General features: G+C 39.2%; 1 protein-coding gene across 2 annotated transcripts in view; it reads left to right on the top strand.

Annotated features, from left to right (window-relative positions):
* MYO16 (myosin XVI) overlaps window positions 1-18,999 on the top strand; it is a 531,143-nt gene that overhangs the window by 266,195 nt on the left and 245,949 nt on the right. For both annotated transcript variants that reach the window (XM_029210034.1, XM_029210033.1), the window contains exons 12-14: window positions 2,796-2,861; window positions 9,432-9,559; window positions 14,763-14,868. In XM_029210034.1, coding sequence (XP_029065867.1) covers window positions 2,796-2,861; window positions 9,432-9,559; window positions 14,763-14,868 — 300 coding nt within the window. The remainder of the gene's footprint in view (window positions 1-2,795; window positions 2,862-9,431; window positions 9,560-14,762; window positions 14,869-18,999) is intronic.

Raw genomic sequence — 18,999 nt, 5'->3', positions numbered from 1 at the left:
TTTTGGCTTTTCTGCACACACTGCTACGTAGTCTCCAAATGACGACTTTCATGTGTCTCTTTTAAATCTTGATAGTTTCTTTACTTTCTTTTCTTGCATTGTTTCATGGTATAGGGCTGTTAATAAAAAGATGACTGGCAGTGACAATAATTGACATTCCTGTCCTGTTTCTGATCCCAGAGTAAAGCTGTTTTATTATTAAAATCTGTGTTTTATCATTAAAATCTCTGTTTTATCATTAAGCAAGTTGTTAGCAGTAGCTGTGCCGTAGGTGTAATCACTTTTTATAGATTAAGAAAGTTCCGTTATATTAATAGTTTTCAAAGTTATTTTTAATCAAGAGTGGGAATTGAATGTTATTAAATGTTTTTGTCATTTATTGAGATGATCCTATAACTTTAGTTCTTGACTCCTTAGTATTATGAATTACAAGGGTTAATTTTTCTAATATGAAGCCAACCTTGGATTACTAGAATAAAGCATATTTGGTTGAAATATATTATCTGTTGAGTGTCTTATTGGATTCAACTTGTCAACATTTTTCTCAAGATTTTAGCATGTCTTTTAATGAGAGAGACCAGCTATAATTTTCTTTTCTTTCAATGTACTAGTTAGGTTTTTAATATCCAGTTTATTGAGGCCTCTTAAAATGAAGTGAATCATGTTCCCTCTTTGCTGTTTTCTGGAATAATTTTTTTTTTTTTTTTTTTTTAAAGAAGATGTTGGGGGTAGGAGTTAATTAATTAATTTGTTATTTTTGCTGTGTTGGGTCTTCGTTTCTGTGCGAGGGCTCTCTCTAGTTGTGGCAGGCGGGGGCCACTCTTCATCGCGGTGCGGGGGCCTCTCACTATCGTGGCCTCTCTTGTTGCGGAGCACAGGCTCCAGACGCACAGGCTCAGTAGTTGTGGCTCACGGGCCCAGTTGCTCCGTGGCATGTGGGATCCTCCCAGACCAGGGCTCGAACCTGTGTCCCCTGCATTGGCAGGCAGATTCTCAACTACTGCGCCACCAGGGAAGCCCTGGAATAATTTGTATAACATTTGTTTATCTGTACATCAGCACTGAGAAGAATTCACTGGTGAATTCTTAGTTTTCTTTGTGGAAAGGTTTTAGACATAGATTCAATTTCTTGTACAAAAAATAATACTAGTTAGATTTCCTATAACTTGGTACGTTTGTTTTGGTAAGATGGTGGATTGCTGTCCACATCTTCTAAATATCCAAACTTAGTGACTAAAATATGATTCCTAATATCCTCTTCGTCTGTTTCCATGTCAGTGGTGTCTGTAGTGATGTCATATTTGGGATATTGGTAGTTGGTGCATTTCCTCTTGTTTCCTCAGTCAATCTTGTTAGGTACTATATTTTTATTAGATTTTTCAAGATTGCCTTTTGGCCTTTGTTTTTTATTCCTTGGCATTTGTTTACTGTTCCTTTAATTTCTGCTCTTATATTGGCTATTTCATTCTGCCTAATTTGATGTAATTTGATGAGCTCCTTGAAATGGATACTTAGATCATGACCTGCCTTTCTTCTTTTCTAACATATACATTTCAGGCAATAATTTTCATACCAAGTATACCTTTAGTAGCGTCTCACATCTTATAACATGTCATAATCAAAATATTTTCTCATTTGCGTTATGGTTTCTTTTCTGGCTCATAGGTTATTTGCAGACGTATAAGTTCCAAACGTTTGGTGATTTTCTAGGTATCCATTATTAATTTCTATCGTAATTTCTCCCATGATCAGAGAACATACTCTACATGACTCAAACTCTTTGAATATAATGAAACTGGTCGGTGTTCAGCTTAAAAGAATGTATGTTGTACGGTTCTTGGTAATAGTGTTCTAGATAAGTCAGTTAGTCAACTTGGTAATTATTTATTTCAAAATTTTGTCTGTTTGTTCCATTAGTTACTAAGAAAAAATTGTTAAGGTTCTCCACTATTACTGTGAGTTCATGTTTCTCTCCTTATAGTTTTATGCTAGATTTCAGTCTTTCAGAATTTTAGAATTGCTATATCTTCCTGATTTATCATTTTATTATTGTGAAATGTCCCTTTTTATCACTGGTACTGCTTCCTACCTTAAAGTCTATTTTCTATGAATTGAATATTGCTAAACCACGTTTCTTGCAGTAATTACCGTTTGCATGTGTATCTTGCTTCATCCTTTAACATTCAAGTTTTCTTAGTCTTTATATTTGAGTTAGCATTTTAATCCAGTTCATAATCTTTGTCATTTAATTAGTTAGTAGTTTACATTTGACATAATTACTGATGTATTTGGGTTTAAATCTAACATTTTATTATTTGATTTTTATTTGGTCCATCTGTTCTTTATGCCATCTCATTACTTGTCTTTTTTTTAAATTAAAATTATTTTTATTTGCTTTTTGTGCTTTACTAACTTTTCTGTTATACATTTTATTATTATTCTTATGCAGCAACATAGAATTCATACCCCATTTACCGCCTCCACTCCATTTGGCCGTGTGTTTTAATTTTGTATGTTTTTATTCAACTGGTGATTATAAGACCCCTTTAAGTTAAGAAATTCTTAGAATTCAGTCATTTCACTTGTTATGTGTTCAATGGAACAAGCCTATTGGTTTAATTTTATTTGAATTTTCTATTTATTTACAAACAGTTAAAACAATTCACAAAATGGTAAAGTGTGATTTTGACTTATCCTCTATATTTTGCTCAGTGATTTAAAAATTACATAATTTTTAACTTTAAAGGTGCTATTTATATGGTCCAATAACTATTTATATCCTTTCCTTTTAACAGACTTTTATTGGGGACATCCTCCTGCTTGTTAATCCATTCAAGGAGATTCCAATTTATTCCACCATGGTGAGTATAAAATTTAAAATATCATTTAATAATGTAGAGTAACACTAGACATGCCTATTTGTATCAAATGATTAAGAAGCAAAAACCGAAGCAGTAAGTAAAATCAAGCTTCTCAGAAAATCCTACACTGAATGGTTAGATGATAGTGACTTTAATTTCTTCTGAGAAAATACTGACAAGGAATGTTATTTTGTCAAAAGATTTCTTTGCACTTATAATGCGAAATTCTTATGATTGTGGTCACTAGACAGACGTCTAAAATCAAATGTTACACTAACTCTATTTCCCATGTATTTTTGATTAATTCAAGGTCAGTTGGTTTAGAGGTCTTTGAACATCATGACCGCTTTCAGAAGAGTATTATGATGTTAAAGCAATGGAATAAGAAAGGATATGATACTGCGTTTATACATTTTTCTAAAAGACTTTCCAGCTTGAATCATGAGACTCAAAATTAGAAAGAAATTGCTCGTGGAAAATCATTCCAGGCAGCTGAAGACGCAGCTTGGTCTCTGCTGTGTTGTCCACATCACTGTGGATAGTGAAGCATATTGTAATATCTCTTTGCCTAGTAGTTTTGGATCAAACACACTGTCATGGGAGCTCTCTGTGTTTTGTGCAGCCACAAGGCTGCTTCCAGTCCGAAACAGAATCCCTAATTAGGAGCAGGAGATAAAAGGAGGAGACGTGTGTTCTTGAAGCAGGGACGCACTCGCAGATGCTGGAGGGGCATGGGGTAGGGGAGAGAGAGAGAGAGGAAGAGAGAAAGAGATTACTCTCTCTAAACTCCAGAGGACGCTACTAAGAATTATCACAGAGATGCTTCCCGGGTACGAGAGGACCTCCCACTACCCCACCTTCCACTCTTCTTACCAAAAGTCAGTTCCACCATTGCCTTAAAACTGCCTTGGAACTTGCCCACCCTCCTCATTCCACCCATTCCTACCCCAGCCTCATCCCTGGGCTAAGTGTGTGTGGAAGCATGACCCACTAGGGCAAAAGGAATTACAGGTACCCATAATCATTTTGGGAGTTCTGTCATAGGAGCAGGTGCAGGAAAAGGAGGGGAAGGAGGAGAAGGGGGAGGGGAGGTAACAATCACAGGGAAGATGGCGCCATTCAAGGACCAAGCCTACGGCACTGGCAAAGCAGCATTCAGAAAACCAACGCGCAGGTGCACGTCTGAGAATAAATGCCTGGGCAGTGAATCTGCATCGGCTCTTCACACTCAGTATCAGACTTTTCTCGGACGTTTCTCACCATAAAGTTTACTATGGAGTTCACAAACCAGAGATATATCACCTTGAAATCTCAGTGTGCAAAAGGATGACGAATACCCGGGGATGACTTCTCAAGGTCATATTTTTGACGACACGCAGTACGAGACCGATCAGTCATCCTGAATCCTCGAATTGTAGGTGAGATTAAGCTCCTCCAAAGTGTTCCACGACACCTAGTGTGGGAGGCCAGGCCTAGGGCTTCCTCTGCTTTCACATTCCATTGACTTTCAGATGCTGCTGGCCTCCTGATGTCCCCATGGCCGGGCATGTTGGGGTTTGGCAAGTAGCTAGGGTGGCTGGGCTTCTTAGCCATGGAAGGAGAACTCTACTGGGTTTAGTATAGGGTTTAGCACGCGGCAGGCCTGCTGCAAAGGGCTTTACGTATGCTACCACGTTTAATCCCCAAAGGGACCCAATCAGTGTAAGTGTTATCTGATGGATAAACTGAGACTTCAGGAGATTAACTAGGCTTTCTAAAGTTTTCTCATGGGTGGCAGAGACAATTTAAATCCAGGTTTTGTAGCCCCAGAGCAGATGCAGGACAGACTACTCTCAGGGACCCAAATGCTGAGCCCAGAGACATATAATTAGTCATTGTATGTGACTGTTTGTATACAACAAACTTTCTTTTTTCAGGGTATGTCATCTACATATAGGTATAAGGTAATGAGTGGGAAATCCAATCGGGCAAGTAGAGTGACATGTTCATACTATGGTGTGAAAACAGCAGCCACGCCCCGTCAAGCCCTTGGCATCAGGTTCCACAGATTACCAGGACCCTGATGTTAGGGGCCCGTGAATGGCACTCTCAAAAGCTACACACTGCATGGTTGGCTTCAGAAATCAGACCGTGGCAGGATTCTGCAAATCTCCTGGATGTTTATTGACAGGTATCATGCACAGTGGAAAATAGGAGGGAATTGATCCGTAAAGAAGGACCTTATTTATTGGGATCACAGAGTCCAGCAAAGACTAGAGATAACCCGAATGAAGCTTATGTGATGCCATCTCATTTGTGAAAGAGCACTTAAAATGCCCACGGACCAAAATCCTCTTGTTCCCAAATGATACAGACATGGAAAGAATAAGGTGAAATGGAGAGAGATGGCCTGTGGGAAAGGAAGGGTCTGACCCTGACAATATTTTCTGGACCAAATGAGAACATGCAATAATATTAGTAACGATCATGGTAACCAATGTAAAGTCGGTGGTTTGTCAATCACTCAGAAAACTAGAACGGCTTGGTGGAAACCTTCAAGGTTCAATATAAATAAGTGGAAAATGCTGTTCTATTAAAATTATTATTTCATTTTTACATTACTTCTTAAGTGTAGAATTAGCATCAAGCAAAGTATTACCAGGTGGTAGCAATGGAGTATTCTACAATACAAACTCTAACATGGCATGAAAAAGAAGAAGATTTACAGGAAAAGGGAACTGAGAAAGGTTATTGGTTTGATTATCATGAAAAAATTTTGGACACTCACGATTCTTTACCACATCTAATGTTAGTGAAACTTAGCCTAAGGAGAATACCGAACTCCAAATAGGTTTGAAGAAACACAGCAGGAATGTGAGATGAACCCCACGTACACGTAGATTCAGGCATGCTCCTGGCTCTTTGGGTCTCACTGTGTTGATAACATCTAACGAAATCCTTACTAGGACTTTACAAAAACAAGTGGAGTTTAAAAGCATTTTGTCAAAATTAGGTAAGAGCCAGGTTGGACTTGGGGAGAAAGTGAAAGAGTGTTAGTGCAAGTTTAAAAAAAACCAAACAAACCCCAAACAGAAATTTATCCTGCAAGAAAACAAAGGTGGGCTAAACCTTCTTAGCTGGCTTACGAATTATCATGTAGACGTCACTATCATTCAAATATCTTTTATATTTATTTTAAATTCTGGAACAATTCAAAATGCAAAAAGTTCAAGCGTAATAGACAGTGTGTGCCCACCCCCCATACGTGTGTCATATCGCTTAAAACATTTAAAATAAAAAGTGCCATATTGTTTCACATGCACTCCTGAGGTTGGGATGCAGCTTTAAAGACGTGATACCAAGACACTGTGTGCTAGTTTAATTGTAATGTTATTTTCTGGGTGGTACTGAAAATAAAGGTATGTTTCAATTACATGGTATCTGAGATTAAGTGACACTGCGTAATGTCAACACAGACTGAGTTCCACTTCCGCCTGTTCCTTTTCACAAAAGATGGCAATCACTACCCGAAGTTACCCTTTTTTTTATGTACTGTTCTTTATTATCCGTTAATAGATTTTTTTAACATCTTTATTGGAGTATAATTGCTTTACAATGGTGTGTTAGTTTCTGCTTTATAACAAAGTGAATCAGCTATACACATACATCACCGAAGTTATCCTTTTATCCAATCTTCTGTCTGTTCATTCCGTATACGTGCACAAATATATGCAATAAAAACTGCATATGCTATTATTTTCTGTTTTAATTTACTCTGAGAATATACTAGCTATATTCTTTTACAACAAAAATCGTCATTAATCATTATGCTTTCAAAAATTTTCCATGGGGCTTCCCTGGTGGCACAGTGGTTGGGAGTCCGCCTGCCGATGCAGGGGACACGGGTTCGTGCCCCGGTCCGGGAAGATCCCACGTGCCGCGGGGCGGCTGGGCCCGTGAGCCATGGCCGCTGAGCCTGCGCGTCCGGAGCCTGTGCTCCGCAACGGGAGAGGCCACGGCAGTGAGAGGCCCGCGTACCGCAAAAAAAAAAAAAAAAATTTCCATGTTAAAAGGTTTGGGTCTAGTTAATTCATTCTAAATACCCTATAGTGTTTTATTGTTTTAATACACAATTATTTATATTTATTCATTAATCCCTATCGTAGAATTGCTCTTTTTTTCTGCTCTTACAGAGAGTACTGAGGATTGTTTGATGTGTAGTTCTTGGTTCATGTTTGAGAATTTCTACAGAGAGATCGCGAGTCAAACCTACCTCCTTAAGTTTAGAAGTTTCTGCCAAATTACACGTAGAATTTCTTAGAACAACACTCAGTATTATACATGTGTTTTTCAGCCCTAGAGAAAACTTCATTTCGAAGTCGAGCTCCACCACTAACTTGCCACGTGACCTTGGACCTGTCACTAATTTTTCTTTGCATCAGGGTCCTCATCTGTAAGCAGGACGATCATGCTCACATCCAAGTCTCGGGTTTCTAGGAGAACTGGATGAGTGAGTGTCAAGTACTGAGAAGAGCGGCGAGCACAGAGCAAGTGAGGCCGTCGCCATCGTTATTAAGCTACTATTGATAAAGTTACCAATAGTTCATGCGCACTGTATCACCTTATTGTTTGAAATAGCATTTCCTTGGTTACGAAGAGAGCTGTTTTTCATCTTTTCTCACGTGTATTGGCCTTTCCTTTCCGCTTACACTCTTTGCCCAATTTTCTATTTTGTTTCCAGTTTTTCTTACTGATTTGTGAGAGTCATTTATAAAATGCTGAGGATTTATTGATTGTATGCCCAGCTTACTTTCCTCTCTGTCTTCGCCTGAGTTTTTTTTATTATTATATGTGTGCTGTTTGTGGTTGAACAGGAGTTGTTAGCTATGATGTTGTAGGATTTCTCCCAATACAATTCGTGGTTTTGACCCCTATTCCCTTACTCCCAAATCATAAGAGTACTGTTTTTACATACTTTTCTAAATGTGTGAAACTTTGCTGTTCATATTTGGAACTTAAATTCAGTTGGAATTTATTTTTACAGATTGGCATGAGATAGTGATGTTTGTTTCCTTTACAAATAATCAATTTTCTTGACAGCTTCCTTTAAGGATAAGTGACACAGCCCCTATGGCCCCCAAATCTCACCGTGTAGGCCTGAGTGGAGTTCTGTAGTCTGTTCCAGCGGCTCCTTTTTCTCTCTCTGCACCAGAACCACAATGTTTAATGACATAGGCTTTTGATGTCTTTATTGGGATATAATGCATACACGAAGGTGCTCATCTCTGAGTGTACTTTTCCACAAGCACTGGAGGTAGAACATTCCCAGCCTCCAGAGCCCACACTTCCTCTTTCCAATCACTGACCCTTTGCCCAAAGTACCGCCACGCTGACTTCTAACAGCGTACATAGATTGGTTTCACCTGCTTTTTTTTTGGCTCTCTGTAAATGGGATCTCATAGTATGTTCTCATATGTATCTGATAGATTCCATTCAACATTATATTTGTGAGAGTCATCCAATTTTTTCTTGTAGCTGTAGATCATTGATTCTACGTTAAAAAATTATTTCCCCTATAATTTGAAATAATTTTACACTTATGGAAAAATTGCAAATAATTAGTACAAACAACTTTTTTCCTTCAACCATTTCAAAATAATTTGCTGGCATGTTGTCCCATCAACCTTGAGTACATGTACTGTGTATTTATTACAAACAAAGGCATTTTCCTATGTAACCTCCATACAGTCATCAAAATCGGGAAATTAGAGCTGTTACCACTTAATCAGGAGGCTTCATTCAAGTCTTTTCCATTGTCTCAGTGATGCCCAAACAACCAAAGATCCAGTCCACCATCACAGGGTGTGCTGACCACTGGGCATTTAATTCCCTTCCATTTGGAACAGTCCCTCAATCTACTCTTGAACTTTCCAACCTTGACATCTTTGAAGATACAAGCCAGTTATTTTGCAGAATAAAAATTAAATTTGTCTGATATTTCTTCATGACGCACAAGTCCTCCTATCATTTAGTTTTGATTCTAATATAACGCCATTCACTCGAAACTCGAAAGGACTAAAAATACTAGCACTGAATCACCATGGCAATCATTAAAAAATCACCATTGCCCTGAAATCAAGTTCATTTTGTCTTTTTTCCGAGAAATTTGTATGTTTCAGATGCAACTGCTTTCTTTTCAAATTAAATATCCTTGCCATCTTATGTTACTGAAATTAAATGTTGCTGAGAGAAATTGCATTTGATATAAGTTGCCACCGTTTCAGCTTACTTCATGGAGAGCTATTGAACTGGATTTTGGGGAGTTGCTCTCTTTGAAGACAGCCAGGTGATTTAAAGCCTGCAAGCCAGATAATGAAGGCTCAGATGTGTGTCTCCGTTTTGTCATTACGGATGCTTAAAATGTGCTGAGAAGGGCAGCATTGTGCAAATGTTTTGTGTTTACAAGTGAGACTCAGAATTAGAGATTTATATGCTTCTGTGTATGGGAAATAATGTCAGTAGCATCGTGAGGTAGAGGATCCTGAACCCTTTTCATGGAGATTCCTGCCTGTGTGCTGCCCTGTTTTCCAGGTCTCCCAGCTGTACCTGGGCAGTGCGGGGCAGCCCTGCCCCTCTCTGCCACCTCACATTTTCTCCTGTGCGGAGAGAGCCTTCCACCAGCTTTTCCAGGAGCAGAGACCTCAGTGCTTCATTCTCAGGTGAGCCTGCCCCTCACCCCAGCTCCAGGCTCAGTTCTGCCCTGAGGGCTTGGCGGTAAAACCGTCCTCATTTCTTTTGGTTTACGTTTATTTACTCCCTCACCAGTTCGTGGTCCACTAAGTGTGCAGTGAGTACCCTTGACTCGTTACAAAGGAGAAACACCTTTGTTGTTAGAAATGGCCCTGAGTGTAGCTGAATCGATATCAACAAACTGAACCTGAAACTCATTTCAACCATTCAACATTATGTTTGCGAGAGTCATCCAATTTTTTCTTCATTTTGAAGATTTACAGCTTAGAACTAGTGTCTTGCTTTCAAACCTTAGAAAACATGGGAAAGAGAGGCACCCGCTACTAGTACCACCCTTCTCCAAAATGTGGTGCTGAGCAAAATACCATGCAAGGCCTTGCAGATGTGGGATTTCCCACCCGCTTCTAGGTATTTATACCTTTGCTCATATGTCAACAAAATTATACACTCAAATTAATTTTTTAGTGAAATGCAATGGTAATATTAGCTCATAAATACCAAGACGCTCAGGAGGGAGCATTTAGATTGGAGCAAAAATTCTTCACGTCAAAAAGAAGTGTACCACAAGAAGTAGGGATGAAATGTGATTATATATTGATAGAGGAATAAAGAAATACTTAGGTATGAAAATAAGATCTGCGTTGAGAATTGTGTTTTATATCAGACCACACTGCCACAAGAGGGAGACTTTCATAAATACCCCTGGCTTTGCATAGATTTCAGCAGTAGTGTTGGTTGAAAACTGAATGTGTGAATAAAGCTTTGCACAACCTGAGTCCAAGTGAGATAAAAGAGTAACTATGGAAACCTGGAAAGAACCCAAATAATATTTAAATATTTAAATAAGCACTTCTTTATATACTGTTACGTTGTGAATTTAATCAAAAATTCCATGGAGGGTCACATCGATGGGTTGCAAACTTTAGTGTTCTGGTTTTCAAAATAGTGTGCAAATGGTTGTTTTTACACCTGTTCGGAAGTGTCCCCTGGGGTCGGGTGGGGGACCCGGGCGTTCTTGAATCAAGCAACTCTGCTTTCATCTGCTTTATCTGTTGGGTTTCCTGGTCTCACTTACACAAAAAGAGAAACACTTTTTAAAAATCGTGAGATGGTGGGGAGTGTGTAATAGTGTTGACAATAATAACAACTCATATTTATTGAGAACCTGCTAAGTGCCAGCCTCTCCTCTAGGTGCTTTCCATGTATCATCTTATTCATTGCTTTAGTAACCTTGTAGGATAGGTATCATCATTGTTACTATTATTGTCATTTTATGTATCAGGTGCTGAGTATTAGAAGGGTTAGCTAATTAGTCCAGGGTCTCCCAACTAGTAAATAGTGTAGCTGGGATGTGAGCCCAATAGTCTGGCTTCTGAGCCCGAGTGAAGGTTATCCACACTCACAGCCAGACTCTAGAGCGTGGCTCGCCCAGTGCCGCTAACCTAAGGAGGCTTGCAGAGGTCCCCCCAGACTCACCTAAAATGATGGTTACAAATCCACGGACTTAACTAAATTCTCATTGAGTCCACTTAATCCTTGTCAAAGACTTTGGACCTTAGCGAAGCTTTGAGGGGCCAGTGAATCCATATCCTTTGGGAACCTACCGATTACAGAGTTCACAATGCCTAGCATGTTCTTTCAGTGAAGAAACCTGTTTGTCTTTGTTTTTACATGTACTTGCTCCTGGAATTGTTTTTCTAACAATAGCAAGATTTGTTAATATTCTGCAGAACTAATATTCCTTTGGGACATTTTTAAAGGCTAATAACGCCATGTTATCAACCACTTATTCTGAAAAAAAGATTTCTTCATTCACGTTTCGAGAAATGAAGAGCAGGGCTTCCCTGGTGGCGCAGTGGTTGAGAGTCCGGCTGCAAATGCAGGGGACGCGGGTTCGTGCCCCGGTCCGGGAAGATCCCACATGCCGCAGAGCGGCTGGGCCCATGAGCCATGGCCGCTGAGCCTGTGCGTCCGGAGCGTGTGCTCCGCAACGGGAGAGGCCACAGCAGTGGGAGGCCCGCGTACTGCAAAAAAAAAAAAAGGAAGAGCAAATCCATGATCATAAGGACTTATTACTCTAGCCATTGTCTTCCTTCTTTCAGGATTGGTGTTTGCATGTAGCTTCTCAACCTCCTTGATTGTCTTGACTACGACAGGCTTTCTGCCTTTATATTAATACGTTAAAATGAGCCAATTTATAATTCAACTAAATACTTTGTGCAAAGATCATTTACAGAGTGTCTTTTATGTCCCATAATTAGCATTTACAAAGAATAATTGAAGATTTGGAGATCAAAATTCAAATATTCCTGGAGTAGATGATTTACAGTACCAGGCCAGAGGATTTTTAATTTGATTTTCAAATTTTCATTTTATTTCTCATTTTCTTCATAATTATGGGCTCCCGTAACACACTAGGCTTCATCCTAAGGAATAGTTTTTTTTTTGTTTTTTTCTGTGGTACGCGGGCCTCTCACTGCTGTGGCCTCTCCCGTTGCGGAGCACAGGCTCCGGACGCGCAGGCTCAGCGGCCATGGCTCACGGGCCCAGCCGCTCCGCAGCATGTGGGATCCTCCCGGACTGGGGCACGAACCCGTGTCCCCTGCATCGGCAGGCGGACTGTCAACCACTGCGCCACCAGGGAAGCCCCTAAGGAATAGTTTTTAACAATTTTTAGATCTCTGTCCTGGGCTAGAATGGGAGTTTGGAGCCCACCAAGTTCTACCTTTGCTTTAATTTTCTGAAGGCCTTGATAGATGGTTTTAATTAATTGTTTGAGCATGTACGACAAATATCCGTTATCCTAACAGTTTGCTGAGCAAACCTAAACTAATGTTTTATGCTGAATGTGCCGCTAACTTGTGAAATAAGCAACATAGGGTCTGCTTCTGTCACGTACAGATTTAGCAGACAAGGCTGTGCATATTTAAGCTTCACATTTTGTATGGGTCCATGACCCATCAGCGCCGCCCCAAATCTTTGGTCAATGTCTGGTTTAATCATAGATGTGGATTTTCAGATCAAGGAATGTTTCTTGAACACGTTGAACTAGAATTTTTAGTTTCAACTTGATATGCTATGAGGCCAAGACTATTATATCCATTTTTTCTTTTTTCTAAGATTTCTTTGTATTTTACTCAAAGTGAAATGTGGTGATCGTTGTGGGATTTTATGAGATGGCAAAAAGGCATGTGATTCTGGCTAGCCGAGAGAGTTGATCATTTTCCCGACATGTGGTCACAGGGTGAGGGCAACGGTGGGGAGAAGGAAAAGGGACTCATGTGACCACTGGGTCAGCCCCACAGCCTCCCAGGCTCTGTGTCTCCAGATCCGCAGGGACTCGAGACCCGCCCCTGTTTCGACTTGCTCAGTAGATGCTCAGGGAGTGTTGGTTGAGTGTTTAATGTTGCATAAGCACTGCCTTCTACGCTGCCCCTTCTCCAAGAATGAGCTCAATTACTACCTCACCCAGAAGCCTCCCCTGGCTTCTTCCCAGAGATGTACCTGCCCCTTCTCCCATGGGCTCGTTGCTAGCTGTGCCCACCTGTTATAATTATACCTTAATTATGTACCTACTCCTTCCTCGAGAGTATCCCCAGCCCATGGCGCAGGAAGCGGTATCTTTTCACCTCTTTTACTCTGAAGACTAACAGACTCCAGCACGTAGTAGGCCCTCAGTAAGTCTCATTTGAAGGAACAGGCAATATTTGAAAAAGGAAAATGGTATTTTCAAGATTGATCCCTGAGTGAATGCAAGCAAAATCTCTCTAAAAATGAGACGCCTGACACATCAAGTTATGTTGCTGGGTAATAGGATTTTTTAACAGGGAATGTAATTGTAGACGTTAAATTTCCATCATGAAAGATTTAGATTGTTTCTGCTCTGCAATTAGAAGGTTAAAAGGAAGTGTCTTTGAACCCATGATGAGCTCTTTCGTATCTTCCGCAGGTCACTGTCACCTGCTCCCCTGAGGCTGCTAAATTGGTCGCTCTAAAAGTGGTTAAAATGTTTATGGTCACAGATGAGGGGAGTAGACGTTTTATTAACAAGTTGAGACGTGAATAAGAGAATTAAGTGTCAGTTTCTTTCCTGGCAAACACCCTTTAATCAAATTCATTAGAACAAATGCTCAAGGGAGAAACCTGAGAAAGCCCTAGCAAAAGAGCTTTATATGTATTTTCAACTTTTGGCTATCGATGAGTAAACACCATTTTCACGAGTATTCCATCTAGATGCAGTAAAAGCCTTATTTCATATCGGACCACGTTGGTTTAGTGTTTATTGTATTGGAGTTTTGTGTTAACCCTATATTGCCTAGTCTCAGGAATATAATACAATAATTATTTATAGGAATTATGTCATTATGAAGTATGCCTGGGAAATACCAAAAGCACTGTCCTCATGCAGGACATATTTGGATGGTGCCTGTTCCTAGATTAAAGGAAAATGGAAAACACGAAATGTCAAAACTGACAGCAGCCTCAAGACGAAACAGGCCGTTTTCAGATCTGCTGAGCACCGGGCACTTACCTACCTGGTCACTCCTCCATCTTTACCGGCTTAGTTGTAGGAGCTGCACGCTTGATGTTCACTTTGAAGGAAAGAGGAGGAAAGCTGAGAAGGATTGAATGACTTTTCCAAGGAAGATGTAACGTCTTTCCTGGAGGACTCAAAGATTTAACCAGGCCAGACGTGTGGCCCTACCAAATACGCATCTCGACTGTAGGGGACCGACACCTGGCGGCCACCCCACTCACCTGCACTCACAAAGCAGGGGACAGGCGGAAGCGTCTTTCTTTCCAGCCTAAGGCCTTTCTGCTATAATTGACCTGCATCATGTGGTTCTACTCTGTAAGACACTGGGGAGCAGAAGTGGCATGCTATTCATTTATAGTCCCAGCATCGAAAACACCATATTGTTTGTACACAGGTACACACACAGAGGCACACAAACATACACACACACTTATTTATTTATTGTGTATATAGTACAGCAAAGGAGTGAATCACATGGAAGTATTAAATGATACCATCATCTCATTAAAAGTCACTAGGTCATTTCCTCACCTTCTTTGTGCCTGAGAATTGTCTCGGATTATTTAATTTTTTTTACTATGTTCTCCAAAACCGTAAACTTGTGGTTTTTTTTTTTTTTTTCTATTTTATTTTAGTGGAGAAAGAGGATCTGGGAAGTCTGAAGCCAGCAAACAAATAATGAGACACCTCGCCTGTAGGTCTGGTTCCAGCAGGCCTATATTCGATTCCAAATTTAAACATGTAAGTCTCTTGCTTGGGTTAGAAACTATGGAGAAGCAAGAAAAATGCAGTTTACAAATAAAGGGGGCATCTTAATAGGCCATCAGTTTAACCATAAGTTGACCAAAATTTGTGGAAAGAAAGAAAAAAAGACCGGTGCAAATGAATGTTGTTCACGTCAAGGTTTATTTTCTTGTATATAGTTTAAAATATTTTGAACGTCATACTCTTTTTGTATTTGCTCTGAACAGTTGGATTGAAAATACCTAATACAGTTAGAGTCTGTCGTTGTTTACATAGAAAGGGACACTTTGGTGGGATTGGCCAGATAAGCAACTTTTGTGGGGGGATTACTGAGAGGTGATAATAAAGTTTCAATGTATGTAAAAGAACTGGTAACAGTCAACTTTGATGACATTAATAGGCTGGTGATAAACCTTCAACCCCAAAATTGATATTTTGACATATAACATTGTATTCGTTTTAGGTATACAACATAATTATTTGATATTTGCGTATATTGCAGAATTATCACCCCACAATAAGTTTAGTTAACATCCATCACCACACATAGTTACAAAATTTTTTTTCTTGTGATGATAACTTTTAAGATCTAGTCTCTTAACAACTTTCAAATATACAATACACTATTATTAACTGTAGTCACCATGCAGTGCATTACATCTCCAGGACTTATTTATCTTATAACTGGAAGTTTGTACCTTTTGACTCCCTTCACCCAAATTAAGACTGATTTTAAATTATATGCAGTAACATTTGCTTTTATATGAAGACACCTTATCCTGCTACTTCATAGACCTAAAATACTGTCAGGATTGAATGAGGAGCCACAAAATCCTATTAGCAGCGAAGGGAAAGGTCAAATTTCACACGATAAAACTCAGACATTTGACTCAAGGAGACACCTGCAAGTAGACTGATGTTTTCACACTGTTCTAGCAAGTTTTGTTAACAGGTGTTTTCCAGGCCACAGCGGATTAGAAGGAGAAACTGTCTTTTCAGTTCTTCTCTTTACAAAGAATGTATGATAAATCAACTCTACAATGCATCTGTGGTATTGTATGTGTTCATTAATGACTTTAATTCATAACCATCTCTTAAACTCGAGCTATATATTGGGCATGTGCAGAATTCTACAGCACAGCTCAAAGTAATTTAACATTTTGGGTCAACTTGGGAAAAGTAGTGTAAACTCTTTGTTCAGATATTGTAATATGCTTACTAATGACACTTAAGGATTAGAGAATCTATAAAGCAATGCGGTTATAAAGTAGACTCAGGTTACCTAATAAAATAACAGGATCTACTGGCTTAATTGTAATGACAAAAAACCGTAGTCTCTATGTAAATTATAGACTAAAGCACTCATTTATTAAAACAATGCTTTGAGAAAGAGCAGAGTGTGACTTCTAAAATGCATTCTAGATTATGTAAATTGGCTTTATGTAAATTAGATTACTTTATGTAAATTGGATTGCTTTATGTAAATTGGATTACTTTATGTAAATTGGCTTTATGTAGTGAATACATTCTAAGCTGCATTTTTTTGGATAAGATGGATATAACGCTTCCAAATCAATTAGCATCTGGGAATCCGTATTATAATGTCAATGCAAATTTCAAGTGAAACTATTCCTAATTCATTTGTTCATTTTACTCCTTTCTCATGACAAATTAAGGGTGTCATAAATAAGTGATTTCCAGTCTTAGGTTTGAGTATGGCTTAAACTTCATGTCCATCATGCTTTTTTTGGTCTCCCTTTAAATGATCATCCACATGCATTTATTCAGTGTACGAGACATTCTTGAAAATTACCCAGCCGGTTTTTGCCCAGCATCCAAGTGTGTGTGCTGTGCGGTAATAAAATACACACATTGGAAAAAGTTATGAGCTGACTGTAAATCATTATAACATCACAGGTGTGCACTGAAATTATGTCTGTTTAAGAGATGGGCCAGTACTTTCTGCATGAAAGAAAAATTGTATTTAGGAGGTGAGAAGAAAAGAATATCCTTGATACACAGAGCAACGTAGTAGAAGGCTTTATGTTCAGGGCAAGATGAGAGGAAGGTTCGTTAGGTGGCCCTGAAAAGAGAGGAGCGAGTGAGCAGAGTTAGATGGTGGAACAACCCCTTGGAGATACCACAGGGCAGACACGTGCAAGATGCTGCCCCGAGGGGCCACGTACACGGCAGACAGACACATGGTATCTTCCACTGGGAGATACTGGTTGAGTCTGGACCAAATCATGTTGCCCTACATCTTAGCATAATGTGAGAGAAGAACAGTCATTGAAGGTCATGCTGAAGAGCAGTTTCCAAGGAATAAATAGTAGAAGAACGGTAGCAACATAACAGGAAGGACATATCGGTAGGTCTTCAGCACAGAATCGTGGAGAAACTGAGGCGTAGAGAACATTTTCCTTGTGGTTTACATCGATGGCAGAATTAAAGATTTATAGATTAAAGGTTATTATCCGGAGTTGGGGTGGGGGTGGGACACACAAAGGGAAGGGGTTTGGGAGGAAGCTGGCCCTTTCTAAGTTCCATGCTCTCACGGTGAGCAGTGTTCTCCACAGAGGGTGCAGAGAGGGAGAGAAAGAGATCTAACTGGTATCTGAAGATGAGCTCCAGAGATGATTTTCGGTAATTTTATGCAGGTAATGCACATATTTTTAAAGGACACACAGCTGAAACTTTTCTGGATTTTAATCTTATACTTCAGTTGTCCGTCTTGAAAGTCTACGTTAGGTTTACGTTCTGCCTTCGCGATGGGCTTCAGAGTGAGCTTTACCCCATGGGCAGGTGGGTTTGAATCCTATCACTGTAGATACTGCTTTTGTTTCCCTGGACAATTTCAAAACAGCTGAGATCGGTTAAGAGGGTGGTTGTTTGTAGTCGCATTATTTGAATTTCAAACTGTGGAAGCAGGGACTTTCCACGGCAGTAGGTTTATTGGAACATAAAAGTCATGTTTTGGGAAAAAACACAATTGCCTGGGACTTTTCACTAATTCTGGCCCAAATGAGTTTCAACTTTAAGACATTCAGTTCCATTTAAATTACTTAAATAAATATTTATTGAGCAACTGCTTTCACAGAGTGATGGGGGCACCTTGATTAAGCCCTTATTTTTTATTGAGGAGGCTACAAGTTTTTACTTTGAGAAAATCCAGCTGACTAACTACTACCAGGATAAGTGCGCATAACTTTTAGTGGCAGAACTAAGAAAATGTTATAGAAAAAAATTCCAATGTAAAATAGGAACAAATCATGCCAATAAAATTTGAAACAGTAAATACTGAGGAAATGTACACTTACTTCCCTTTGCCTATATTTTTATTTAAAGTTTTATTATGGCACAATATTCTCATTATTTTGTTTTAAAGTTGAGCGGCAGAACAGTATTGGTTTTGCATTTTTTCTGTATTTCTCTTAACACATTTGTTTAGCGCCACCTATTGGGCAAATGGATGATTAAAGATTAAAAAAAGAAAAAACCACACACACCTCATTTCAGTTTAATCTTGAATCGCGGACCAGCAGTGCACAATGAAAGAATGCCATATATTTATATTTGTTCAGTAGTTTTCGGTTTATGCTAATTTTCTGCCTTATATGTCTTTATCGTTATTCAGATACGGTGATTAAACACACCGATCCTGCAAGAGAGTGCTCGGGTTTCAATCCCAGCTCCACTATTTATAAGCTCTGAACCTTGGGAAATTTACTTAATCCATCAATTTCCTTTTCTATAAAATGGAGACAGTAGTTGTGAGAATTAAAAGAAGTTATTTATACATACACACGCATATACGTTCGTACATATATATGACTGTGTGTACGGTTAGATATAATTTATATATAACTTTATATATATATATATATATATATATATATAGTTCCTGGCACATAGTAAGTAAAGTATAAATGTTTTCTACTATTATTAACAAAAACAAAACGAATCTTTGCTATTTGTTGAATGCTTACCATGTGCCAGGCGCCAAGCTGAGCACTTCATACAACGGACTCTGATAACAACTGAAGGGGTTATTCTGCTTAGAGTAAAGGAAAGGAGGTTTGGGAATTTATGAAACTTGCTCACGGTGGTAGAACTTGTCATTAGCGGAGC

The sequence above is a fragment of the Monodon monoceros genome, unplaced genomic scaffold (assembly GCF_005190385.1).
Source record: "Monodon monoceros isolate NGI ecotype Baffin Bay Population unplaced genomic scaffold, NGI_Narwhal_1 Super_Scaffold_8, whole genome shotgun sequence".
NCBI classification, from domain to species: Eukaryota; Metazoa; Chordata; class Mammalia; order Artiodactyla; family Monodontidae; genus Monodon; species Monodon monoceros.
This window is presented reverse-complemented; position numbering and strand designations above follow the sequence as displayed.